Source organism: Phascolarctos cinereus, unplaced genomic scaffold (genome assembly GCF_003287225.1).
Source record: "Phascolarctos cinereus isolate Bilbo 61053 unplaced genomic scaffold, phaCin_HiC Scaffold_4;HRSCAF=312, whole genome shotgun sequence".
In the NCBI taxonomy this organism is placed as follows: Eukaryota; Metazoa; Chordata; class Mammalia; order Diprotodontia; family Phascolarctidae; genus Phascolarctos; species Phascolarctos cinereus.
The window spans coordinates 590,798,388-590,825,513 of record NW_027555847.1 but is presented as its reverse complement, the minus strand read 5'-3'; the positions used below and the strand labels follow the sequence as shown (position 1 = coordinate 590,825,513).

The 27,126-nt window shown below is 41.2% G+C and overlaps 1 protein-coding gene across 1 annotated transcript in view; it reads left to right on the top strand.

Moving 5' to 3' along the window:
* Nucleotides 1–11,735: 11,735 nt before the first annotated feature.
* The window catches only part of NIPAL2 (NIPA like domain containing 2), a 135,713-nt gene continuing 120,322 nt past the window's right edge, over nt 11,736–27,126 (top strand). Inside the window, exon 1 of the mRNA XM_020969064.1 lies at nt 11,736–12,057. Within this exon, the coding sequence (XP_020824723.1) occupies nt 11,920–12,057 (138 nt within the window). The 5' untranslated portion in view covers nt 11,736–11,919. The remainder of the gene's footprint in view (nt 12,058–27,126) is intronic.

The window sequence follows — 27,126 nt, the reverse complement described above, 5'->3', positions numbered from 1 at the left end:
AAGGTAGCTTAAGGGAGAATGTGTATGGGGGAAGGGGGATGTTTGTACTTCTGGTCTGGCTGTGTCTTTATGGTAAATATCCCTTTGGAAAGGCTAACTGATGATGGAGAGATGACTTGCAAAGAGTAGTTCTCAAACTTTGTTTTTTTCAGTCCAGGCAAAATATTCTTTGTCATGAGGAATCAGGACCCACTGAATGTTGAAGTTGGTTATAAATAAGGGCTCCTGAGCAAAGGCTTGCCTCTGGATCCATTACCCAGACCTCTCCTTTCCCTCCCCAATTTCCTCACTGTGTTATTTCCTTATTTCCTCTATACTGGCATCTCAACAAATAGAGTCGCTCTTGTGACCTTTCCCCCAGAACCAAAGCCAGAAGACCAGGAAACATATGGTGGCTGGGCCAAGGAGGGCCAAGGAATGTGCCAAGCTATGGACAGGAGGAAAGTAGGGATGAGGGCTGAGATGACGCTTTGAAACAGACAAAAAGTTGGTGACTTCTTGCTTTTCATGAGGACAAAACTCAGCATACTTTTTGAGAATCACTGCTATCATAAATATTAGACTGAGTGTCCAAGAAAGACAGAAATTCTATTCAGTTAAACAAATGTTTGTTAAATGCCTACTATGTGAGAGGAGCAAGAGGAGAAGATACAAAACTTACGTAAGACAGTGTCCCCAATATTATGCATTTTATAACCTAGAATAGAAATTAATTAGTAGGGAGAGAAGGCAGTCTGGGGTAGTAGCAGGAGGACTGGATTGAGTAAGAGGACCTAGGGTTGAATCTTGGCTCTGTTACTTATTACTGATTTGATCCTTCTCTGGGTCTCAGTTTCCACCTAAAATGGTCAAAAATATTTATGATGTTTCAAGAACTGGAGATACAAAAAGAGGCAAAAGACAATCCCTGTCCTCAAGGAGCTCACAAGATAAGGGGTAAGTCACTTAACCGCTGACTGCCTCAGTTTCCTCATCTTTAAAATGGAGATAATAATACCACCTACCTCCCAGGGTTGTTGTGAAGATCAAATGAGATCACACTTGTAAAGCACTTTGCAAACCTAAAGTGGGCAAATGGGTGGCACAGTGGTACAGTGCCAGGCTTGGAGTCTGGAAGACTCATCTTCCTGAGTTCAAATCTGACACTAGCTGTGTGACTCTGGCCAAGTCACTTCCTCACAGTTTCCACATCTGTAAAATGAGTTGGAGAAGGAAATGACAAACTGCTCTAGTATCTTTGCTAAGAAAACTCCACATAAAGTCACGAAGGACCAGACACAACTGAACAACTATTATTATCATTATTTTAATTATAATAGTAATAATATAAAACCCGATTCTCATGGAAATCAGTGTACTAGGAGCAAAATGATTCCAGACTTTGGAGGAGGTAGAGAATCCTTTTGGTTGATGAAGAGGATCAGGTAGGGTTTCATGGAATAGATGGTACTGAGTCAGGCTTTGAAAGCAAAAGAAGGTAGAAAAACAGAGGACGTGTTTAGGAAACAGAAAAGCACATAGTTTGGCTGAAGTTTAGAAAAGATGAGAAAGAAGCAAAAAGAGTAGATTAGCCACAGATTGTGCAGGGTCTTGGATGTCAGCTAAAGAGTTTGGACTTGATTCTTATGGTAATGGGGAGCCATTGAAAGATTTTGAGGGGTAGCTAGGTGATGCAGTGGATAGAGCTATGGCCTTGGAGTCAGGAGGACCTGAGTTCAAATCCAGTCTCAGACACTTGGCACTTACTAGCTGTATCACTTAACCCTGATTGCCAAACCAAAAAACCAAAAACAAAACAAAAAAAAAAGAATATAAATTTGGGGCAGTTAGGTGGTGCAGTCGATAGAGCACTGGCACTGGAGTCAGCAGGACCTGAGTCCAAATATGGCCTCAGACCAAACACTTGACACGTACTAGCTGTGTGACCCTGGGCAAGTCACTTAACCCCAATTGCCTCGTGCCAAAAAAAAAAAAGAAAAGAAAAGAAAAAGAAAAAGAAAGATTTTGAGCCTTAGAATCTGAAGCCCCATGTTGTGCAAATATAAGTTACCATTCTATTTCTGTAGCCAGGTAATTAAAAAGTAGTTACTAGATAAAAGAGAAGATAGCTAGCTGACATAAATGTTTACCAAGAATGGCCAGCTAGGTTGTATAGTGGATAGGGCTGGGAATTAGGAAGATCTGAGTTCAAATCCAGCCTTAGACACTTAATAGCTGTGTGACCCAGGCCAAGTTATTTGACCTCAGTATCCTCAACTGTAAAATGGACATAATAATAGCACCCACCTCCCAGGGTTGTTGAAAGGATCAACTGAGATAATACTTGTAAAGTGCTTTAGCATAGTGCCTAGCAAAAAGTAAGTGCTATGTAAATGTTAGCTATTATTTCACCACTATGAAAATCCATTACCTTGTATAATTTTTTAAGAATACATTTTACCTGGTTCCTTTATATCCTTATGCATGAAACAAACATCAATGAATGTCTCCCATTTGCAAAGCATTATGCTAGGTACAGCAGAGATAAAACATGAATGAGACAATATCTCTGCCCTCATGCTAAATTCAAGACAGGTGCGAAAGAAGTACGTGGCAAGATCCGAGGGAGTAATGATGGATAATCCTTTCCAAGGGGATCAAAGCGAATGGAAGCTTCACTAACTGAAATAAGGACGTCAGAAGAACTAGCACCAGAGATGTGCTAGAGCCAGAGGGTAAGAGCTGATTGTTAAATTTTCAGTGTGAGCGTTTATTTTTTTATTTATTTATTGGTGAGGCAATTGGAGTTAAGTGACTCACCCACAGTCACACAGCTGGTGAGTGTTATGTGTCTGAGGCCAGATTTGAACTCAGGTCCTCTTGACTCCAGTGCTGGTGCTCTATCCACTTTGCCACCTAGCTGCCCCCATTTATTTTTGTGCCTTGGAAATCAGCAAATCCTACAAATCAGGGCTTATTTTATTGTCTGTACTTTAGAAAATGATGGAGGAAATGTTAACTGTGAACATTTCCCCTATCATTTTGTTGTATTATTAGATGTTAATAATGCACATTAAATTTAAAAGTACGTCATCTTTACATTATTTTTTTTCTGAGAGAGCCAGTTATTAAATATTTACTAGGATACCTCTGGCCAGCGGGTTTTAGGGGAAAGATAGGTTTGATTTTGGACAAGTGGAGTTTGAAGTACTGGTAGAAATGTCCTGTGTGTCACTAGAACTTGGAAGAAAGGTCAAGGCTGGAGAAAAAGATTCAGCAATCAGCATAAAGAAGCCACGAGAGCAATGAGATTGTGAATGGAAAGAATGAAGAGGGAGAAGTGAAATCATGTAAATTGGTTAGCTTCCCCAAGTCCCCCTGCAAGAGGGGAGGGGAAAAAAAGCTATAACAATAGAACCCAACTTTTAAAAAAGAAATACTTATCTCTGAAAAACTGAAGTCCATTGGTTCAGTTGGTTGTTACCAATCATTTATTAAGTACCTACTATGTGCCAGTCATTGTGCTAAGTGCTGGGGATTCAAAGAAAGGCAAAAAATACCTGCCCTTAAGAGAGTCATAGTCTAATGAAGGAGAAAACTGTTTAAGCAAGATAATATGCAGAGCAAATGGAAGGTGGTAATCTCTTGGGTAGGTGGCACAATGGATAGACTTCTGGGTCTGGAATCAGAAGGACCTGAGTTCAAAATCCAGCCTCAGACATTTTATTAGCTGTGTGACCCTGGCTAAGTCATTTAATCCTGTTTGCCTCAGTTTCCACATCTGTAAAATGAGCTGGAGAAGGAAATGGCAAACCACTCTAGTATCTTTGTCAAGAAAACCCCAAATGGGGTCACACAGAGTCTGGAACAACTCAACAACAATAGTCTCAGGGTGACTTGGTTTGCCTAAATATCTTTCTGTCAGGTATAATTTATTTTGTTTGCCAGTATCAAATCGGAATCAACTAATGTTTTTTATACTGCATCAGATTTTGAAATAGGAAAATAATTTCAAGAATCCAAAAGAGCTTCAAGTCTTTTTTATTAAGAAAAATAAATATGTACAATTCTAAAAGTTATGTTTCTGTGTTTGCTTCTGTCATTCTTCTATGCAGTTAGAAGCCTGCTACACAGTATTCCTCCAAAGTCAGCGGGTTTATTACCTGCAGAAGCCTTCAGAATGAGGCTGGTATTTATTTACTTGCATCACTCCCTTTCCATACAAGCCCTGCCCTGGATAAATTACCTGGATATTGACTTACCCTAAAATAAATGCTATACACTGTACACTGCTTAAACCTGCCCTTGGTTAGTTAGCCTGTTTATTACTTCATAATGATTCAGTTATTCATCCTAACCACACCCTGACAAGCCAGACACGGAAAATTTCTCACAGAGAAGAATAATAACCACATTTACATTTAGTCTTACAGAAAGAAAGGGAAAGACTTGTCTTTTCCTTGCCAAAGTCTGTCATGTTTTTAACAAAATATGCTAATATGACAATAATAATTAATAATATGTATATGTAAAAGTAACCGTCTCTGGGCCTAGGCTGAGTCATTTGCCCTTTCTCAATTCACTGAAGGCCCCTTTACTTCTGGACCTACACATGGGGACCAAGTTCAGTTCTGGGGAAGCCTTGTCCCTAAAGACAGGGATCAGACTCTTTCTTGAATATTCTCTGGATCTGGAACTGCAGGGGAGAAATGTCTTAAAGCTTAGGTTTCACTCATATCTAGGGTCTCCCCAAAAGGGGAGAGTAATCCAGTTCAGGTATGGGAAAGTCATTTATTTCCCTTAAACAAAGGAAATTCTAAACACGAAAGACTCAAAGGTTTTCATTGCTTAGACTTAAGCATTAGCTATGACTTACAACTACTATTATCATGGGGTGATGCTGTTTAAAACGTCAAAACTTGAAGCATTTTGTGGGACTGGTGAATTGGCATTTCACCTTTACCTTCACTCTGGACTGTCCAAACAAGTCCCTCCAGGGCCACAGCCATAGGCAAGCCAAGCCAAGGTTTAGGATCCCTTCCTGCCAGTGGTCGTCTCCAAGAACCACTGGAGTAGGAGACCTCTGGAAGCATAGCTGGCACCAACTGAGGAGCCAATCAAATGTAACCTCACAAGATGATCCTCTGACTTTAGTGCTTTCCCTCTGAGATGATCTTTAATTTATTCTGTACATATCCTGTTTTTACATCGTGTTTAAATGTTGTCTCCCTTGTTAGGCTGTGAGTTCCTTAAGAACAGTTCAGTGCCCAGTATATATTAGATGTTTAATAAATGATTGCCTATCTGACCCACTGAGACATCCATCCAATGGATCACTGCTCAGTCACCTATATGGAGGAAAGAAAATGAAAGCAGAAGTGGTAGCTAGAGCTTTGAGAGTCAGTTTCAGGCTTGCCTTAGTCAACACATGTACTTCAGTGGCTCAGTGCTCCTAGACACCATGAGAATCTTCCTCTGTGCCTCCAGGTAGAAACTCAAACAGTTCTGATACACCTGGCAGATGAGAAACAAGAGAAAGCCAGAGCATGAAGTCATCTCTTCAAGGTTCACTGAGAGGGCCATTGCTCCTGGCTTAGTGGCCAATCCTTCTGGTATAGACATCTCTTGCCAACATCATAGGATAAAGGGACTAAATCCTAAAAGGGAATTGCTTAGTCAACCCAAATCACTCAAATCTTTCAGCAATGAGCCACATGTGAACATGGTAGCTCACCAGGTACTGCATGCAACATACTGTAAACTTAGAGCTCTTTAATTATTATAATTATATGTAATATAAATATTATAATATTAATAAGGAGCTCTTAACTCACTATCAATGGACTCCTAATGGTTCCATAGGTTTGATGGAGTCTATGAATTTGGATGGGAAAAGCGACCTCTTTATTTTCACTGACCTTCAACTGAATTTTGTCATTTTCTTCAATTATTTAAAAACATTGTTTTGAAAAGAGGTCCATGGGCTTCACCAAACTGCCAAAAGAATCCAAAACCAAAAAAATGGTAAGAACCCAACCCAGACACAGATACACACACACACACACACACACACACACACACACACACACACACTGAATTTGCTGATATGATGCAACCTACCCTGTTTCTATCAACGAGTATTTGTTCAACCTAGAATTATTTCAAGCATCAATGAGGAGGAGGTGGTATGTGTCACACAAGTTCCAAATCTTAAAGATAGAAGGGAGCTTAGTCCAACCCAATGCTGAATAGCAGCTGACAGGTGTTCACCTGGCTTCTGCAGGAAGGTCTTCAAGGACAGGGAATTCACTACCTTTAGAGACTACCCATTTCCCTTTGCCAGAGTTGTGTTAGGAAGTTTCCTTACATGAAGCTTAAATCTGCTAGATAACCCAGAAACCAAAGAGAGTTAAAAGCAAAAGTAGCACTTACTGGGGGAGCTCCCTCTCCTACTGGTATAATCAAGGGTACTGAAAGTTTGCCTGGGTTCACAAATTCTAGTTTACTGATAAAGCAGACAAGGGATGAAGGGGTGAGGACCTCTACATTCACCAGAGGTCTTGAGTACAGTGCCCATCTGCCATAAAATGATATCTTCCTCAATACTGAAAAGCATTGGGGACAAACTTGGGCAGTGAACTGGCAAGAGCAGAGAAGGTCCTAATTACTGACAACCTACCTTCCTTCCTGTGCAAAGAGTACTTAAAGCTTTACATCCTCACTGAAAAGTGTGGCAGTGTGTGGCATTGCACAAGAGGTTGTCAGGGACTGTATTTGGTTTTCTATTTATTTCCCCAGTGCTTAGCTTAGTGCTTGGCACATAGTAGGCATTTAATAAGTGCTCTCTCATCCTTTCATTCATACACTCATAGTTTGAATTATGATTTGTATATAGATGAATCTCTATTCTATCTTCACTTCAGACCACCTGTCAGCTCCAGTATTTCTTGTTACATATAGGATGTTTTCACTTAAAGATGGAATCTAGAATTTGTCCTGAGGTCATCTAAAACCAAATCTTCCATTTCTAAAACTAGGGTCATTACCTTTACCCACTTTTATCCAATTTCCCCATTACCAAAAATAAAACCACTATCTTCCTTTTTTAGGACCAGCCTTAAAAACATTTGGAATAGGTAGTCACTTAAATGATGTAATTTGAGGGACATTGAAAGGTCCTCAGTCCCTAAACATACCCTCCACAGGCCTTCCCACAGTGTTTGAGTTTCTCATTATCAGAAAAACATTCCTCTAAGTTAAGGCATCAGCTCTCAAAGTGTGATCTGGGAATCTTTGGGAGTCCCTGAGACCCTTTCAGGGAGTCCAAGAAACCAAAACTCTTTTTCCTAATAATACTAAAGCATTTCAGTTTCTAATAGCTATGACCCACATAAACGAAAGCTTTTGGGATGTCCTCAATAATTTTAAAGAACTTTAAAGGGGTCCTGAGACCAGAAAGTTTGAGAAACACAGAGCTAAGGTACTATGTCCCAAGAAATTTTTTGTTAAAATGTAAATACAGAACTCTCGAGATCAATAATCACTACCTTACTAACACAAAGTTAATCCTTTAGCATGGATTAGTTTGCCTTAGAAAGGCTTGTTGTTGTTCAGTTGTGTATGATTCTTCGTGACCCCATTTGGGGTGTTTTTGGCAAAGATACTGAGTGGTTTACCATTTCTTTCTCCAGTTCATTTTTATAGATGAGAGACTGAGGTAAGCAGGGTGAAGTGACTTGCCCAGGGTCACACAGTTAGTAAGTGTCTGAGGCCAGATTCGAGCACATGAAGATGAGTCTTCCTGATTCCAAGCCCAGGACTCTATCCACTGCACCACCTAGCAGGCCCTGTTCTCATGTACAGTTAAACTGGAAATGTTTTCTCTCTTTACTCATTATGGCTACCTATCAAAAGCCAGGAATGTGGCTAGGCAGATAAAAAATAAAAAAGAAAGAAAATGATATTGTAATCTAGGCTTAGCTTTTTCTCTAGTCTTTTCCTTGCCTACTCATCTACATGGAAGCATAGAAGAGATTTGGAACTGAAAAAACTGGGGAACCCTGAACCCCAGAGGTATGTGATAGTTATTGGGCAAATAGCCCCAACTATGGAGGATGACCACTTTAATTAGCCTGTAGAGATTAAAATCTAGAGATCTATGGGATGTACACCATGAGTAAGAGTGAGTGCCCAGAGAGAGACTCTAACAGACCAGGAAATTTAGTCCAAAGCAAAAAGAGTTAAGCCTGAAGATACTGGCTACTTGGCTCTGAGTGTGCCAGCTCTTTACTCTGAAAACTTGATGTCTGGGGCTGTCCATCTTTAAAGAGAAGATAAGAGCCCTCACAGCCTGCTGAGTCCTTCAAAATGGCCTTTCTGATTCAACAAACTGTAATATCAACAACAGTAGAAAATGTCCCAGTCTGATTTCCTACGATGAGGACTAGCATAGCTCCCCTTAATAAAAGTCTAAATGTTTTTTGGGGAATAGTTTTTATCATAGGGTTAGAGCTGGAAGGGACCTTGCAGTCATGCAGTATAAACCTATTTTTACAGCTGACGAAACTGAGGTCTAGAAAGGTTAAGCGACTTGCCCAAGTCACATTGGTAGGTACTAAATAATGGCAAAGCCTAGATTTGAACCAGGTCATCTGACTACAAATCCAGAATTCTTTCCAAACACTATTGTCTTTACCCCACTTGGTACAGCACTGGACACAAAGCAAGCCACTTAATGTTTGCCTTCTTCATATTTGCCTTCTTCTTTATAGGAACTCTGTGGGAAAGAATAATAACCATGAATTTGTCATTTCAGTCATATGCACACACTTGGATAGCAACACAAACAGTAGTGTCATCCTGAAATATGGAAAACATATTACAAAGGATAAAATCAGCTGTCACCTATTAAATATGGGGCTTGCTTCTTCTGAAATAAGTGCAAAAGGCAAAAAGAAAAAAACAACTGTAAAGGGACAGCAAGTCCAAGACTCAAAAGGCAGGAACTGAATATATTCAGCTCTGTATCAGGAATAATAATTTCTGTTCTCTTCCTGGCTTCACTCTTGAATCACTATAATCCAATTAAGCCTCTCTTCTCTCCCATAAAATAAGGACCAGAGATTTGTAAAATGTTAGAGCTGGAAGAGGATACTACCAATGTGGCTGGCAGGATGATTATGAAAAATCATTAATAAAAATAGACTGAACAAGCAATAATTGCCATTTAAAATATCCAGATGTGGAAGTGAACTACACAGTGACTGAGTTGGTGATTACTCCATGCCATATTAAAAGACATTTTTTTTTCAATTCTATCATACTTTGGGACTGAGAAGGTTTCTCGGCAGTAAGCAAAGTCAATATTGCCTTTTGCAATGTCACTGCAAAAAAAAAAATTAGAACCAGTTCCAATCATAAAGTCCCAGTGATCATTTTCTGCTGATGCAATTTTCAAAGAATTTAGAGCCCAAAGGTACCTCAGAGGCCATCTAGTGCAACCCCCTTATTTTACAGAGAGGAAATTAATGCTCAGAGAGGGGATGGGATTTGCCCGGTCACACAAGAAGTAAGTGTGTAGCATGGCTGTCATGTGAACCCTAGTCCTCAGGCTCCAATTGCAGGGGTCTTACCATTCCCCACCTAGTGTTTCAACCAAGAAACTGTAGTATCTCTGAGATCACTTTTCATCCTTAAGGTGGCTGCTGCCTGCTTTCTACACACACACACACACACACACACACACACACACACACATACACACAGAGTTCACAGTTCCCGGAAAAGGAAATACTTGTTCTTCCTCCCTCCTCCCAAACCCTTTACTACTTTGGGGCAGTCCCTGTGGTGGAAGGATGCTAAGTGGAAAAGTATTGGGAACTTGGAGTCAGCACATCTTTTGTCTAGTCCTGACTCTGCCACTAACTACCTGTGTGCCTTGGGGCAAATCACTTGCCCTCCTTTCACCTCAGTTTCCTTATCTATAAAATGAGAGGCTTGGAAATGATGACCTTCTAGAGTCCTTCGGGCTCTTTCTGTAAAAGCTATTCATTAATTCAGAGGCAGCTGGTGATGCAATGGGTCTGGAGTCAGGAAGACCTGAGTTCAAATCCAGCCTCAGACACTTACTGGCTGTGTGACCCTGACCAAGTCACTTAACTGATTTTTGGTTCAGTTTTCTCAACTGTAAAATGGGGGTAATAACAGCACCTACCTCCCAGACTGAGGATAAAATGAGATAGTAGTAAAGAGCTTAGCACAGGGCCTTAGCCTATGAATGCTTATTTCCCTTCCTTTCCCCTTTTACAAGTGTCTGTATTGTATAATCAACCAAAAACAGTGTATGGAAACACAGAATTTTAAAGATGGAATGGAAGGGCCATTGAGATCAGCTGCTATGAAACAGCAAAGCTCTGATACAGATGCAGACAAAATTTGGGCAGATCCCTTTGTCTACTATGCCTGTGCTGGTTTCCTGGCAACAGTTACAGCTCATCCTAAATCCCCTTCTCCAAAAGGTGACGGGAAAGGCATGGACAAAGGAAGGCAGTTTCTTTACCTTCCAGGTCTCTTCCTACTTGGAATCCTCTTCCTCTTCACTTCTGCCTCTAAGAATCCCTGGCCTTTTTCAAGACTAAACTCAAACACAGGTTTTCCCAGTCCCTCTCTCCTCCCCCACTCCCAATCTTAGAGCTTTCTTCTCCAAGATTACCTCTATTCCTAATCTGTCTTCAATGTACCAAATTATTTACATATTGTCTCCCACACTAGAATGGAAGCTCCTTGAGGGCAAGAACTTGTTTGTTTGTTTTTTTGTTTGTTTTGTTTTGTTTTTAGCACAAACCTTTGCAAATAGTGGGCCCTTAATAAATGCTTGTTGATTAAGTGCCCGGTATTTCATTCCAGAAGCACTTACTGAGGGTTCCCAATTCATTCTAGGTGATGTGTTGGGATTAAATAACAACAACAACAACAATAATAATTCCTGCAGTTAAAATGTATACGTCAGTTCTGTTCCTGGAAGTGCAGAAGGGGGAATGAATGCTTTTCACACTTGAAATGCAATTAGAAACCACACCACAGTTTACGTACAAATAAAATTGCAGGGTAATGATTGTTTTGTTTTCCATTGGTATCTTTGTAGAAACAAAGATTTGGAAGCCTTCTTTAGGGCTACTCAAGGGCTGCTATGTGGATGAGATATGTGTTGAAGCACTTTGTAAACTTTAAAATAATTCGGCTATAATCATTATTAAGAATTCAGCAGGGAATCCCGCAGCTCTTCCCCCCATTTCCCCAGCCAAGTTCCTTCAGGCTGCCTACTCGGTACCCACTAGAGACAGCCCTTTCTCCCCTACGGCTCACACTTGGAACTAGAAGGTTCAAGTGCCATCTAATCCAAACCCTTCATTTTAGAGATGAGGAAACTGAGGTCCAAAGTGGAGCTAGGGGGCTTGTGTAAGGCTACACCTCTCATTAATAACAGGTCAGGGACCAGAACCTAGGTCTCCAGAATCTCGGTCCAAAGCTTTATTGGTCCGAGGTCCAGGTGAAAGCCTCCCAGGCCCCTTCCCCACTTCTTGATGGTGGTGCGGGAGGCAAGGGGGTTAGGATGCCGCCTCTCACCCCCAGGACCGTCTCCCACCTCTGCGTGAGGTGACTGCATGATAGTAAGGTGGCTTTCCCGCCCCACCCCAAAGGTGCCAGTGCCAGACCAGGAAGTGTGCGCGCAGCCTCTGCCCTGCTCTCCCCAAGGGCAGCGCCGCCTCCTCCGTGCCGCACCCCACCCCCTCCAGCGGCCCCTGAAGGTGCTGGAGGGCTCGCTCCCGACACGGCGGCCAGGCTGGGTGAAGCGAGAGGATAAAGACTAGCAGACTGAGAGGAGGTGGCGGCGGGGTTTTCGCCCTCGGGGCGCTCCTCGCCTCCCCACGCGGGCAACTAATGGAGTCCTTGCAGTCTGAGGGCTCGGGGGACGTGGGTTTCTCCGAGACCCTGGACGAGCTGGCATGGAACTTCACCTACGGGGCTCAGGGTGCGGGCAACGGCTCCCTCTCCGGCTTTTGGTACAATAGGAATCAGGTAAGGAGCCGAGGCCACGCTGATCCCCACCTGGGCAGTTCCCCACCTGCGCCGCTGTCACCTGGGAATCCCCCCCCTCCACCTGCCCTTTGTCATCTGGGCAGTCCGCTCCTCAACCTGCTCTGCTCTTGCCACTGTATTCCCTCTCCGGTATCTCTCTCACCTGCGCAGCTCCCTCCTACGCCACTCTCACCTGTGTAGTCCCCCAGCAGGGCTGTCACCTGGCCAGTCGTTTCCTAACCCCTGCCGCACACCTGCGCGGCTCTTGCCAGTGTTTTCCTTCCCCTGCATCTCCCTCACCTCCGTCCCTCTCATCTGTGAAGGTCCCACCCGTGGTGCTCTCACCTGGCCAGTTAGTTCCCTCACCTGAGCTGCCTCTGCGCTGCACCCTTCCCACTGGCTAGCCTAAACCTGTGCCCACCCTCACCTGTTCCCCCCCACCCTCAGGAGGGAGCCTTCAGAGAAGCCCCACCCCCAACACTCAACAGTCCACCCTTAAGCATCTAACATCCTATGGAGAATGAGCCAGCTACCTCATTGGTCAATCAATAAGTATTAATTATTATCATTAGTAAGTGCTTATTTTTACCACTTAGTAGGTACTTAATGTTTATTGACCAACTGGAAAAGGGAATAAGCATTTCCCAGTCAGTCAAGGAGTATTTATTAAGCACCTATTATATGCCAGAAAATGTGGTGAGCGCTGAAGATTGGAAGAAAAGCAAAAGACAGTCCCTGCCCACAAGGAGCTCACAATTTAATGTGTGTGGGGGGGGTGGGGATGGAAAGAGAGAGAGAGAGAGAGAGAGAGAGAGAGAGAGAGAGAGAGAGAGAGAGAGAGAGAGAGAGAGAGAGAGAGAATAAGCAGACAAATATATACAAACAAGCTATGTACAGGATAAATAGGAAATAATTAATGGAGGAAAGGCACTAAAAGAAAAATAAAAGTAATCATTTGGAAGACTGAGTGTTGAGAAAGGTCTTTCTCTCTTGCATCTTATGGGGGATGTTTAACCAGTTATTACTTCTGAAATGTAACTGACATGTGGAAGTTCTTCACCCATTTTCCCCATGGTCTTGACTTTCCTTGCAAACCCAAGGGCAATTCCAAACCCAACCAGAACTTGGGTCTAAACAACCAATCAAGCTTCTTTCCACCTTTCAAGCAGGCAGGAGGCAAGTAGGACTGTTTTTGTGAATCATCCCCATTTCTAGAATGTTAGCACTTGAATGGGGTTCTAAGAGATCAACCAGTCCACTTCTTTACATATCAGAAATAAGAACACTGAAGTTCAGAGAAATGAAATAAAGTTACATGTGACCAGGAATATGCTGGAAATGTTGAGGTCCAAGAGATTTCAACCCATCAAGGACCTGAATATAAGATGAGGTCCTTTGGAATGAATTCACAAACTCAAGCAGTCTTTAAGTCAAGTTGGCAAAAGTTTATTGTTACGCCTTTCATCGAGAAAGGATTCTTAAGGAACCTGCAACCTAACAAGAATGATGCTAAAGCTTACATGGGAAAAGTAGTAGATTATGTGCCAAGTATACTAATTAAATGATAACATACAACTACATCATTCACTACTGGAAACTGGGGAGGGAATTCCTAAGGGGTGTATTTTTGGTCTGTTGATGTTGCATGTTGATGTGTTGATAATGCAGATTAAACTTAAAAATTTAGTACCTTTAATGCATTTTTTTCCTAGAGAGATGGTTGTTAAATATTTGCAAATAAAACCCCTGCATGTGAGCAAAGTGGGGAGGGGGGGAGGGAGGGAAGCCTGACTTTTTATAGGATCATATATCTAGAGGTAGAAGGGACCTTAGAGGTTATCCAGTTTAACATCTTCATTTTACAGATGAAAACATTGAAGCCCAGAAAGTTAAGAACTGGGTTTCTGTATCAGGTTCTTGACTCCCGATTCTACCGTTCTTTCACGTTGACAGCCCCATGTGAAAGTGCTGTTACTAATGTGGCATTTTCCTACGTTATCTCCCAGCACATTACTTCCTTCTCTCTAAATGGAAACCTTCTCCTCTAGAATAGCAGTGAGGCACCTCTTTCAGGCTTTGTCCCAGTCTTTCCTTTGGAAAACATCATCAGCTTTAACAACCCTAGTTTAAGCAGGAGCTAAGTACCTTTTTGGAAGAGAAGGGCTTAGAGATTCCCATTTACTCTTGGACTCAGAATGGTGACAAGCCTTGTTTATATGGCAGTTCTTAACTCTGCCAAAAGGAGTCACAGAGAATAGGATCATGGTTTTGGAACTGGAAAGTATCTTAGAGGACTTTTAGTCCAGCATCCTCATTTGACAATTGAGGAAGCTAACCAAGCGAACAAGCATTTATTAGGTGCCTACTATGTGCCAGGCACTGTGACCAAACCAGCAAGCATTTATTAAGTGCTTGCTATGTGTCTATTTGCTATTCACTGTGTTGTTTACATTACTTGCCCATGTTAACACAGCTAGTAAGTGTAAGAGGCAGGATTTGAACCCAAGTCCTCCTGATTCTAAGTCCACTATGGCACACTCAGGTGATCTTGATGCTTTCTTCTGGACTTCTTACTTCACCCAAAGAATAAGAACTGCAAAAGACAATAATGGTTATTAAAGTTTGCAAAGCACTTTACAAATATTATCTCATTTTACTCTCACAACAGTCCTGGGAAGTAGATACTATTTATTATCTCCATTTTACAGATAAGGAAACTGAGGTACAGAGAAGTTAAGTGACTTACCCAGGGTCCCTCAGCTGATTCACTACCTGAGTCAGGATTTGAACTCAAGACTTCCTAACCCCCAAGTTCAACACTATCTACTAGATGTGTTTCCCAGTACATTCTTCCACTGCTCTGTGAAGTTGTAACAAAAGAATATATAATTCTCTCCTTTTTTTAGTTCAGAGTCCTCAACCAGAGAAAGTTCTGCTCTGGCAGAATGCTTTAGCCTTAAATTTCTCTCTTACCCCTCCCCTCATTTGCCTCCTCCCAACAATATTCCCAAGAAGCAGGACAAGCAAATGCCTGTACAAAACAAAGTTAATATCTAAAACAAATAAAAAAGAAAGGCAGACAGACTTTCTCTGTGACCTGAAGGAAAAGGCTTGGAGCTTCTGTAGCTAAGGGGAGAAAAGCAATACATAATGATGTTGAGATCTATAGTCTAGGATGACCACAACAGCACAGTAGCACAGACACTTCATGCCTAATAGGGCCACCCAATCTTGGTCCTTGAGTCTTTGGTCACTGGTCCTTACAGTGGCCGCCCCTGCTAACATTTCTGCTCTTGAAGCTCCATGTGGCTCCGGGCAGTCTTCCCTTCCCCAGCTGAGAGCATTTTCTACACGTCTCATCAAAAGCTGGGTTTGTCCTAACCGCCTACCTCCAGAATTGTCCCATTGTCTTTATGGTTTGCCTATGAGATGACCAATAATTAGCTTCTCGAGTGGTATTGTTCCTTTTTTAATTTTCCTACTTTGTGGAAGGGATTGCTCTGAGAAGGAATTCTTTCCCAAACAGCAATTCTTGGGACCATTTAGCAAGTGGCTGATAATTTCTGTAAGGAATTGGTTTGTATTTCATAAAAAGATCACCATGCCTGGTTGTGTTTTTTTTACAGTTAGTTTAATACTTCATTCTAGGTCCCCTTACATTCTGTGATTAAGTCCTAGTCTTTCCCAGATGTTTTTGTAGGTAAGGCTCACAGAATCACAGAGTTGGAAAGGCCATTAAGAGATTACCTATGACAACTTGTACCTGGAAAAGAATCCTCTCTCCATCCTACCTGACAAATGGCCATCCAACCCTTGCTTGAAGAAAGATGGCCAGTGAGGGAGAACTCACTACCTTGCAAGGCCAGCCCATTCTGCTTCTCATTGATAAAAAGTTTTAGAATAAAGACTAAATTCAATACTTTTCAGCTTTACCCATGGGCCTCCATGTCTGCATGGTATCACCTTCCTGATGCCATAGTCCTCCTTGAAAAAGAAGGACAAACAACAACAACAACATGGGGGCTAATAGGAAAAACTAGAATCCCTCATTAATATATTAACTGTTCAAACACATGAAGATAGAAGGATAGGTTATTGTTCAGTTGTGTCAGACTCTTCATGACCCCATGGACAGGTTGTGTCAGACTCTTCATGACCCCATGGACAGGTTTCTTGGCAAAGATACTTTGGAGTGGCTTGCCATTTCCTTCTCCAGTGGACTGAGGCAAACAGGCTAAGTGACTTGCCCAGGGTTACACAGCTCATAAGTGTCTAAGGCCAGATTTGAACTCAGGTGTTACTGACGCCAGGCTCAGCATTCTATCTACTAAGCCACGTGGTTGTACACCAATCTAATCCTGGAAACTATACCTCTTCTAATGCAACCTGAGGTTGTATTAGCCTTTTTTGGCTGTTATATTGATTCAAGTTAACCATGTAGTCCACTAAAAACCCTAGATCTTCTTGTGCCTCTCCCATACTGTACCTGTGAGGATTTATTTTTAAGTCACTTCTATCCTTACTAAATTTCATGGCAACCAATTCAGCACGATGTTCTTGTGTGATATTTTTGGATCCTTCATCTGTCGTCTGTGAGGCAGCCTGGTATGCTAAGAGAAAGAAAGAGAAAGAGAGAGAGACATACTGGCTGAATGACCTTGGGCAAGTCACTTAACCTCTAAAGTGCCCCAAGTAACTCTCTGAGACTATAAATTGCAGAGAAGCTTCAGATCTTCATTGATAAAGACAATTTCTTGACCAGGAGGTTCCCTAGACCAGTGAAATTACAGGATAAGACCCAAACTCCAAAACTGTCATTATACTGTAATCTGTGTCTTCCAATAACCACAAGCACTTAGGTCATCTGACAATTTGAGAAGCATGCTATCTGTGCTTTTATCCAAGTCACTGACAAAAATATTAAACTATTCAGGACCAAGCATAAATGTCAGGGGAATCCATTACTACCTGTATCTGATTGTCAGTCACTATTCTTTGGGTCCAGCTATTCATTTGCAGAGGATAAAAAATTAGAGATCATAGACCATAGATTTAGGGCTAGGAGGTGTCTTAGAGATCATCTAATCCAACCCTGCAATTCCCATTGTCTACAGGGAACTTGACTGAATGCTCCAAGATAGTTAAATATGTATTCTGATACTTGGTGGTTTCAATTGGATAGAATGGAAGCTTCTTGAGGGCAGGAACTGTTTTTCAGTTCACTTTCATATCCCCAGCACCTAGAACAATATCTTATACATAGTAGGTACTTAATAAACTTTTATTGGCTTGGCTTAGGTTGGACAGCAGGCTCAGAGTGAGCCCATATACAATTGTGGATAGGATGCTGGACTTCACAACAGGAAGACCTGAGTTCCAATCCAGCCTCAAGCAGCCTGTGTGGTCTTAGACAAGTCATTTAGCCTTTGTCTACCTCAGTTTCCTCAACTATACAATTGGGAATGTAATACACCTGCCTCACAGATTTGTTGGTGAGAATAAAATGAGATGATATTTGTAAAGTACTTAGCTAAGTGCCCAGAACAGAGTAGGTGCTTGATAAATGCTTATGTCCTTATTCCTTTATAAGAAAATTTGGATTAAGGAATAAAAAAAGCTTTTAGTCTACACAAACCTGTATATTCTGTGTATCAGAGGATAGAAAAGAACTTAGTAATCAATTACCCAGCCTTATCATCTGGCCAGGGAGAAAACTGGGACCTAAGGAAGAAAATTGACTTGCCCAAGATCACCCATGTAATAAACAACAGAACTGGGGCTGCAACCCAGGTCTCCTGACCCCAAATTCAGTGGTATTTCTAGACTACTGCCTAAAAGACTTTCTTCAAGAAGAGAGAAGGGTCAATTGCAGAAGACTTGTGATGAAAAATGCTATCCACCTCCCAAAAAGAGAGTTGATGAGCTCTGAGCGCAAATTGATGTATCATTTTTTCACTTTCTATATTTTTATTACATTTTTTGCAAACATGGCTGATATAGAAATATGTTTCACATGATTTCGCATGTATAATCGCTGTTACTTGCACTTTCAATGGGTTGGGGAGGGGCTCGAGGAAAGGAGAGAATTTGGAAGTCAAACTTTTAAAAATGAATGTTAATAAATAGTAAATTGAAAAATAAAAAAAGAAGAGAAGAGGGTGATTATTGGCAAGACAGTGGAGTGAGAGGTCATGTCAGTTAATAAACATCTATTAAGTGCCTACTATATACATCAAACTCTGGGTATACAAAGAAAGGTAAAAGATAATCCCTGACTCAAAAACCTCCCTCAGAAATGGCAACTCATATGACAAAATAAAAAAAAAAACTAAAAAAAAGTGTAAGTCACCATCTAGAGAGAGAGAGGAGAACTTTTTTTTTTTTGCATGGAAACATTGGTAGAGTTGGGGTGGGCTGTCATTTGTTTTCCTGACTCTTTCCTGGCATTCTTCATTATCTTTGAGTTTGTTGTTTTGTTTTGTTTTGTTTTTTACATAGACAGAGATACTATGCTATCAATGCCACTCCCACATTCTTTGCCAGTAGGTTATGAATATTGTTCTGAAAAGGGATTGCTTTGCAGACAGCAATTCTTAGCACCTGTTAGCAAGTGGCTGATAGGATGTTGTGTTAAGCCACATCTCATCAGGAAAACAGACTGACTCTCTACCAGTCTGTTAACAAGACAGGGGCATAGTTGAAGGAATGAATTAAAAAGCATTTATTAGATGCCTACAGCATGCCTTGCACTATGCTGTGTTGAGAATATAATACACAAAAGTAAGACAGTTCCTGCCCTCAAGAAACTTACATTCTCATAAGGGAAAACATAACGCATAGAAGAATGGTGGCCAGGGAAGCAAGTTTTTGTGTGGAGGATCATGAGGTTGATGAGTAGAGCCATATGACAGTTAATTGTTAGGATCTTTTTAGAAAAGGAGGATGTATATGGATCAGGGTAGGAAGTGAGGGCAAGGGAGGCTATCTGGGATGAATCGATGTAAAACTCATCTAGGGAAGGCTTAATAAAGTGGATTAAGTGAGCTGATACTCCCTTGCCAGTCAAGACAGGTCAATCCCAGGGCAGAGTTTAAAAAACTGCATAGATGAGTGGATCCCTGTAGTGGTAGGGGGAGGAGATGGCGTGATGTTCAGGGTGGATAGATGTGAAAAATGGTCTAGATCTGGTTAGCAATAGTGGGATAGGTAAATTTGTACTCACCAACTAGGACAGCTCAGCCCTAGGCAGGGCAGAGTTCCAAAGCTGAGTAGATTAACTAAGGGATTAACTATTTAATAAAAACCTGGACTTGGGATAAAATTTCTAGTTCAATTTGAGCATGAAATCTAAGAAGTGACATATGTCATATGTCAATTAAAAATAAAATTTTTAACAGTAACCTCGCTATTGAATTCCAAAGTAGGAGTGAATTACTCTTCATCTGGCAGGAAGATGGAAGAGGAAAAGAAGGATTGGGGTTACATATTGATCAGAATAGAATGATCCCAGGTCAGAATTTCCAGAGTGCAGTGACTTAGTTCTTCCAGGGCATAGTCTCTGGAAGTCATAGGATCATAGATTTAGAGATGGAAAGGATTGTTGAGCACATGGATTCCAACCACCTCATTTTGAAAATAAAGAAACAAAGTAAGAGGATGGTTAAGAGACTTACCCAGTGTCTGCAGTAGGCATTGAACCCAGATCTTCTTGATTCCAAGTCCAAATCCTAAGGGTGTAGCTACTAATGCCTTCCCCTCTTTGATTACCTTCCATCTACTCTGTATTTATCTTTTATGGAGCTAATTATTTGCTTGTAGTCTCCTCCATCAGAGACTACATTTTCATCATTTTTGGTATCCTCAGAGCTTAGCACGATGCCTGGTTTACATAAACACTTAATAAATGCTTGTTGACTGACTGACAGCAGCTAGCCACATGACATGACATGACAAGATTCCTTTTGTGGATTTCTAAAGTATTACTGGTTTGGGAATACCATACATATATCAACTGTACTCAGTATTGTACAAATTTGAACCACACTTAAACATGTTTTCATTTTTCCATTAATATCTCCAGTACCTATGCAAGTTGAAGAGGTTGGTTTTTTGTTTGCTTTTTGATTGTTGTAGCTAATAAAAATTTAGCTTTTCCTAGTTAGAGAATACCTGAACATAGACTTCTATAGATGGGATTGACTCTAGAAAATATCGTGACTTGGTTGAAACTTATTTGTTGCATCTTTCTCCTAAGTGGGCAGCCTGACACCAGCAGGACCTGGTGCTTCAGAAATCCCCCTGGATGCCTTCCCCTCCTCTGCCTCAGCCCCTGTCAGCTGCCAGGATTCCGGCAGGTTTCTGAGTGGCTCCAGGCACAGAATGTTGGGAGCCTTTCTCCTACTGTACCTCAATGCTCATTGCCCCGTTCCTATCAGACACTAATTGTGTCTTGCTAGCCCCACTCTGACCTCCTAATCTCCTTAGTTAAACAGTCTGTTCAGCAGGTATGATGAATCTTTTAGTGTTGGGACACCTGATTCTGAAGGGCCCAGCCTACATGGGGGTAAATCTTTTATGCCCTTAAGGAATTAGGAAGTCATGCCTATGTGGCCAGAAGCTACCAGGAAGCTGTGAGGGTGGCCCCTGGGCTAATCAAGCCCTGGAATCACCTTTCTGGGAAAAAATGGGGGAGGGGGAGGGAAAGGAGAGGAAGAATACCTAACTCTTGGGGGGGGGAGAAGAAAGGAAGAGTACCAGTGGTTGTTTCATAGATTATATTTGGTCTTGTTTTTGTATCTTGGGTACTTTGCAGCCCCATTCCTTGTCTATATGCAGTTGGTACTTAATAACTCTTGTTGGATTGGAATATTGGATTATAATAAAAACCCATGCACAGCAAGGGTGAAGGAAGAGAATTTTCAAAGAGTTTGAATTTTTTAAAACAAACGAAAAATGGTACCAGCCTTTTAGAAGTTAGAGTGCACCAAAATGGAGGCTTGAAATCTATGTCCTACTTAGGTTAAACAAGGTCAGCTTATAAATCCAATATATACTCAGGCTACTTATTATTAGTTAAAATATTTACTTTCTGTGGATTTCTGTCTGCTATAGTCAGGTCTTCTGGAATAACAGAAATGAATAATTTCCCAAAGCAGAAAAAATGACTGTGGTAACATCTTCTTTCACAAGAACATGCAAATAGAGGAATGGAGAGAGGATGATGTCTGGTTCTTCAGCAAAAGCCATTTTTAGAGACCAATTTTTTTTGCATTGATTTTGCATTGTCTATGTCAAGTTTGGCATTTTCCTTTAACCAATTCCCCCACCCCCCAAGATTTCTAAATACGCTCTAGGGCAACGAGGAAAAGAAAATAAAAGATTATGTAGAAGCAACTGAATCCAAGCTTCTGTTGATCATTAGAATCCCACGATACTTGTTACAGGAATACAGCAGGCAGCCTCCAGTGAATTGGCCGGATTCCAGACTAGAATTCTTATTTCTGCCTACCTGTTAGTCTTCTTTGTAGTGTGGTGCAGGTTTCTTTACCTTGCATTCTAACTAGCTTCTCTGTAGCCCTGCTTATGTGCTGAATTCCAATGCTGGATAATAGTGGTATTTTTATATCATTTAGTTTCCTTATGAAATATCAACTCTTAATTGCTTCTTAAAATGCCATGGGCTCTCTTTGTAAGGAGCTTGTCTCCTGAAATCAGAATATGGTTTGTTGGGAGATATAGGTGAAGGAAGAAAGGCCCAAACAAATCATCACAGAATTGTCAAATCTTTGAGCAGAATGGGAACCTCCGGAGCCATGTAGACCAGCCGGTTCTTGGCAGCTGAATCAGAAAAGTCAAAGAATTTCAGAAAACCAGGGGATTTTGGAGATTACCCAGTCTAGTTCTCTTATTATACAAAGAAAATAGCTCCACCAAGGTGAAGTCACTTGCCCAAAGTCTACACAGTTCATTAGCAGCAAAACCAGAAGTGGGCCTCAATGATCACAACACTCAGACCAGTGCTCATTGTTTTACATTATAACAGTCAATCAATCAGCAGACATGTATAATGTACCTACTATGTACCCAACACTGTGCTTGGCACTAGAAGCCCTGTGCTAGGTGCTTTAAAAAGGATACATTAGGAATTAGGAGTTCTCAATGATATTCTTGTCTCTACCATTAATTCTACTCCTACTAAAACTTTGTCATTTTACCTCAATGCTGCAAAATAGGTTTTTGGTAGAATGCCTTTTAGATCCTCCTTCCAGTGCTGCAGAGACCACCATGATGGTAATAAAATATATTCTTATTCAAGACAGTAGAGCAGAATGAGGTAGAAGATGCAAGGCTGGCTTTGGAGTCAGAAAGTCTTGGGTTACGTGGATGAATGGATGAATGAATAGATGGATGGATGGATGGATAAATGAAAAACCATTTATTAAGTGCTAATTGTGTGATACGTACCGTGCTACATGCTGGGAATACAATTACAAAAAACAATGTAGTCCCTGCTCTCAAGCAGCTCATACTCTTATTGAGGGAGACAACACGGTGAGGTCTGATGGTGTTCCATCTCGTCAAAAAGAATGTGAGTAGTCATGAAGCCTAGGCAAAGGGGCAAAGGGAAAAAAGGGGAATGCCCCTGATGGTGGTGGCTCTGCCTAGCTGTTCCCACATGTTTGGGGACAGACTCAAGAGAGGGGAGTAGAAGAGGCGGGGTAGGATGCCCCCATACACACACATACTAGCTTCGTGACCCTGGGCAAGATGTTTAACCTTTCAGTGCCCTAGGCAACACTTTTTAAACTACATATGGCAAAGAAATTGCCTATCTTTATCAGTAAAGAAATTTTCCACACTGGGAGGGAACTCCCTATGCTAATAAAATGGCAAGTATGGGCTAAAATAAAAGAAAAACATTTTTAAAAATTTTCCAAAATCAATATGGAAACTAAAGTAATCTAGCTAGTACTGAAAATGCTTTCTTTAAAGCAGAGCTGCATTTCAACAGAGTTGGATGTAAACGTCTTTCTGTAAAACAAATCTCATCTTCCCAGTGACTTCTATTACAAAATCATAGTTGTGTTTCATGGAGAAAAAAAAAAGGTTTGTCAATATTCTGATTTGGAACTTTTGATGAGGAAGGGGATCACGTTGCTAGCCTGAGGCATTCTGGGCATTATGGTAACCTAACAATGCCATGGCTGCTGAAAATTTTTTGTTACATGTCATTTTTCCCTTTCCTTCTATTTCTTTCTCCACAAAAGTCCTACCTTGATGCCTTATAAAGGTTTAGATGACTTTCCATTTGCACAGTATACATTCTATATGTACAACTAGTTACTTACGTGTTGTGTCTGCACCAGAATGTGAGCTCCTTGGGGGCAGGGACTGCATAGAATAGTGTTTGGCACATGGTGTTTTATTTTGGCTAACTGATAGTGACTAAAGTAATCTAACTAGTCCTGAAAACGCTTTCTCTAGAGTAGAGCTCAGTAAACTGTATTGTGTGGGAGTGGCTTCCTCATCCCTCTTGGATAAAATGTAAGCTTCTCTGTTTGGCTTTCAAAGCCCTCCAGCCTACCTTTCTAGCCTTGCTATGCTGAGTTATTCCACAAACCTGCCTTATCACTGTTCTTCATACATTGCATTTCTGTCTTTGCACTGGTGTCCTCTGTGCCTGGAATATACTCCCTCTTTACATCTGCCTTCAAGATATAACTCAAACACCTTCTGGTACATATTTCCTAATCTTTCCTACATTTAGAACACCCCCTCCCTCCCTAACTCCCTTGTATTTAACTAGAACTTATTTAATATTTTCCTGTATGTATTTACATATGTATATGTGTATATGTGTGTGTTTATATACATATACACATATATGTGTATATATACACATATTTGTGTATGTATGCATGTATACGTATGTGTACACACACACACACACACACACACACACACACACACACACACACCCTTCCTCCCTCCCCCCAACAGAACATAAACTCTTTGAGAACAAGGCTTGTTTTACTTTTTTCTATCTGTATCCCCAGTGGCTTATGTCTACTACCTAACGCATAGTAGGCATTTTAAAAAATGCTTGATGATCAGCTAAAGAGATTCATAACCACATGAAAGAGTTTGATCTAACTATCCACAAAAGAAACAATTTCATGAAAAATGCCTATTGTCCAAATTATAGCGCATAATTGGAAGGATAACTTAGAGAGCTTGTCTATTTGTCTATATATATATTAAAAAACATAGCATATGCATATATTGTTTTATGCATATACACCACGGTATATACAATATCATATGTACATATGATATATAGCATGTATATGACACACATATATGTTGTTTCATATGTATGTGATAGATAGTACAAATGAATGATGAGTTGGGCCCAGAATTAAACAGAAACAACTAGGTTTATTTATTCTGTTTGGCCCCAAAGGACTAAGCTAGGAATAGTAGGCAGAAATTGCAGAGGCAAGGTTGATGTCAGACAAAATTTCTTGCCTCAAGAGGTGGTAAATTCCCCGTTGTTGGAAGTCTTCAAGCAGAGGCTGGTAACCACTGGTTGGGTCAGTTACAATGTGGATGGATTCTTTTGGTATGGGGGTTCAGGACCAGATGGCTGCTGAGGTTCCTCTAAGATTTGATGGTTCTTTGAAGGGAGTGGACTGAACTGTCCTCAGGAAATTGCAGCATGATTTTTTTTCTTTCATTCTTTTTTTTTTTAGTGATCCCAAACTTTTCCTAGAAACATCAGCCCAACTTTGATGCCAATATCCTACCACTGTTGTTATATGGCTACAATACACGGAACACAACAGTCTGTGGAAAATTTAGAATGAGAATCACACAGAGGCCAAGACAGAAGCTCATGGTAGGCATGAGCAGGTTGAAATACACAACAAATTAAATACTTCCAAGAAGAACAGAAGGAAAGAAGGTTATCTTTATGATTGGCTAGTCAAATAGGGAAGGTAAGAGTTAAAAGGGAGATGGTCCAAGTACTCCGCTGGCATTTTTGTGATGTCAAGAGAGAATAAAGAAGGCTTCCAGCACATCAAGTGGACCTCCCCTCCCCTCCCCCATAGCAGACTTTTGATGAGGACACGAACAAGAGTCTTTCAGAGCGGGCAGGCAAGGATGGGTTGTAATTCGCATCATTGGATAGAATATCCACACTATTGAGATCACAGCTCATTTTAATCTTTGCTTGTGGTAGCAGCTCAGCATTATTGTTGAGAGGTACTCATGAATCAGTCATTCAACCAACATTTATAGAGCGCCTACCATGTTCCACCTGCCTTATATCAGGCACTTGCTCAAAGATGATGAGATTCTCCATTGGATTTTTCGATACAACTGGACAAGCATATGTCAGACATATAGTGGGGATTCATTTTGTGTATGGGTTGGAATAGATAGTCTTAGACTAGGTCCTTCTCAGGCTCTTTGATCTTGTAATAACCACACAGTAATTAATAGAGGGAAAGCTAGTAAAGGACATGATATTTCTCTTATAACATAAATACTTTTGACAAAATATAATGGGAAAAATCCATATGAGTAGAAAAGGAACCTAGCCAATTGTACTCTAGATTTCAAATGGGAAAGATAACCTTTCTAAAGACTATCCTTTAAAAATGAAAAAAGACATGGTTAGTGGCTCAATTGCTTATTAACCTATGTTTTAGGCAGTGTATCAGATGTGAGGGATATTAGAAATAGGATCTAAAAAGTCTTCCATTCCTGGATTTCCAGTCTTATCTCACATTACTCTCCTCTACATGGTCATGTCATACTTGACACTGTTCCTTCTGGACAGAGAACCCATTTGAGCTCCAGAGGTGAAGTTTGGGGGTTGGGGGTGTGGTGCTGCATCTGGCATCAGGACCTAGAAGGAGTTTTCCTACAGAAACAGGGGGGTAGAGGCAGAAAAATTGCAATACAGAGACATGAGTCCAAATCACTTGAGCTTAACTGATGCCTCCAGAATGTAAGAACAGCCTGTCCCTTTGGTTCACAGAGAGTCTTTTAGTGAAGAAATACTCATGAGGGTTTAAACTAAGTCTCTATCCAAGCACAAGGTCAATGATATGAAGATGCACAGAAAAGGATCACAAAACCAGGGCTTGCTTGAGGGTGGTGGCCAAGGGTGCTGGAATGTTTTCATGACCTTGGACGTGAGCACCTATCTCCCTAAAGAGCAAGGAATGGTTTTGAAGATGTCAAGAAAAAAGTTGTTTCTAACCTTGTGACAGATTCAACCTGCCAAACCCCCTCTGTGCTCATTGTGCCCAAACTTGATGGACAAAAGCATGGCTTAGCTCACAGGCTCCGCAGTGATCCACAAGGGATCACATAGAGAAGCGTACAGCCACATGAGAAAAACTGCCTGCAGTAGGGATGATAGACCTATCAGACTGCATCACTGTAATGTGAGGAGGTCTACTTGTCTTGGTATCTGTGCCTCCTTCCAAGAGAATCAGCTCTAACCTACAATAGAGCAGATTGGTCTAACAAACACAAGGCAAAGTTCTCTACTTATTCCTTATCTGTTTCCTTCAGACTTTGTATCTTCCCTCCTACCCCACTCACCAAAGCACCCAATATAACTAAAGAAAAGGAGAGCTAGGTCTGTGATATACTGGTTAATAGAATTCACAGTCTTTGACTATTGGGACTCTATGATCTCTTTCAAACATACCCAAGAATGGGTCAGAAGAATATTGTCAGGGACATGGCTGTTTCTGGCCATGTGACCTTATGTTCCATCTTTTCAAGACATCAGGCATTATTGCACAGCCCAGCACAGCACATAAGACCTTTCTAGGGACACACACAAAACACAGGAGAACACAAGCACGTTGGGAAATCACCTAGGAATAACAGGCCCCCCAAAATCATCGTTTTCACCACACAGAGATCTTGCCATCTGGCCCTCCTTTCAAAAGAATCGATGGCAGCTGGGCAGCTATAGAATGGACCAGCCTCACAAATACCAGCTCAGACAGTCTTTGCTTCTCCCTGAAGAGAGTGAATGTCCTC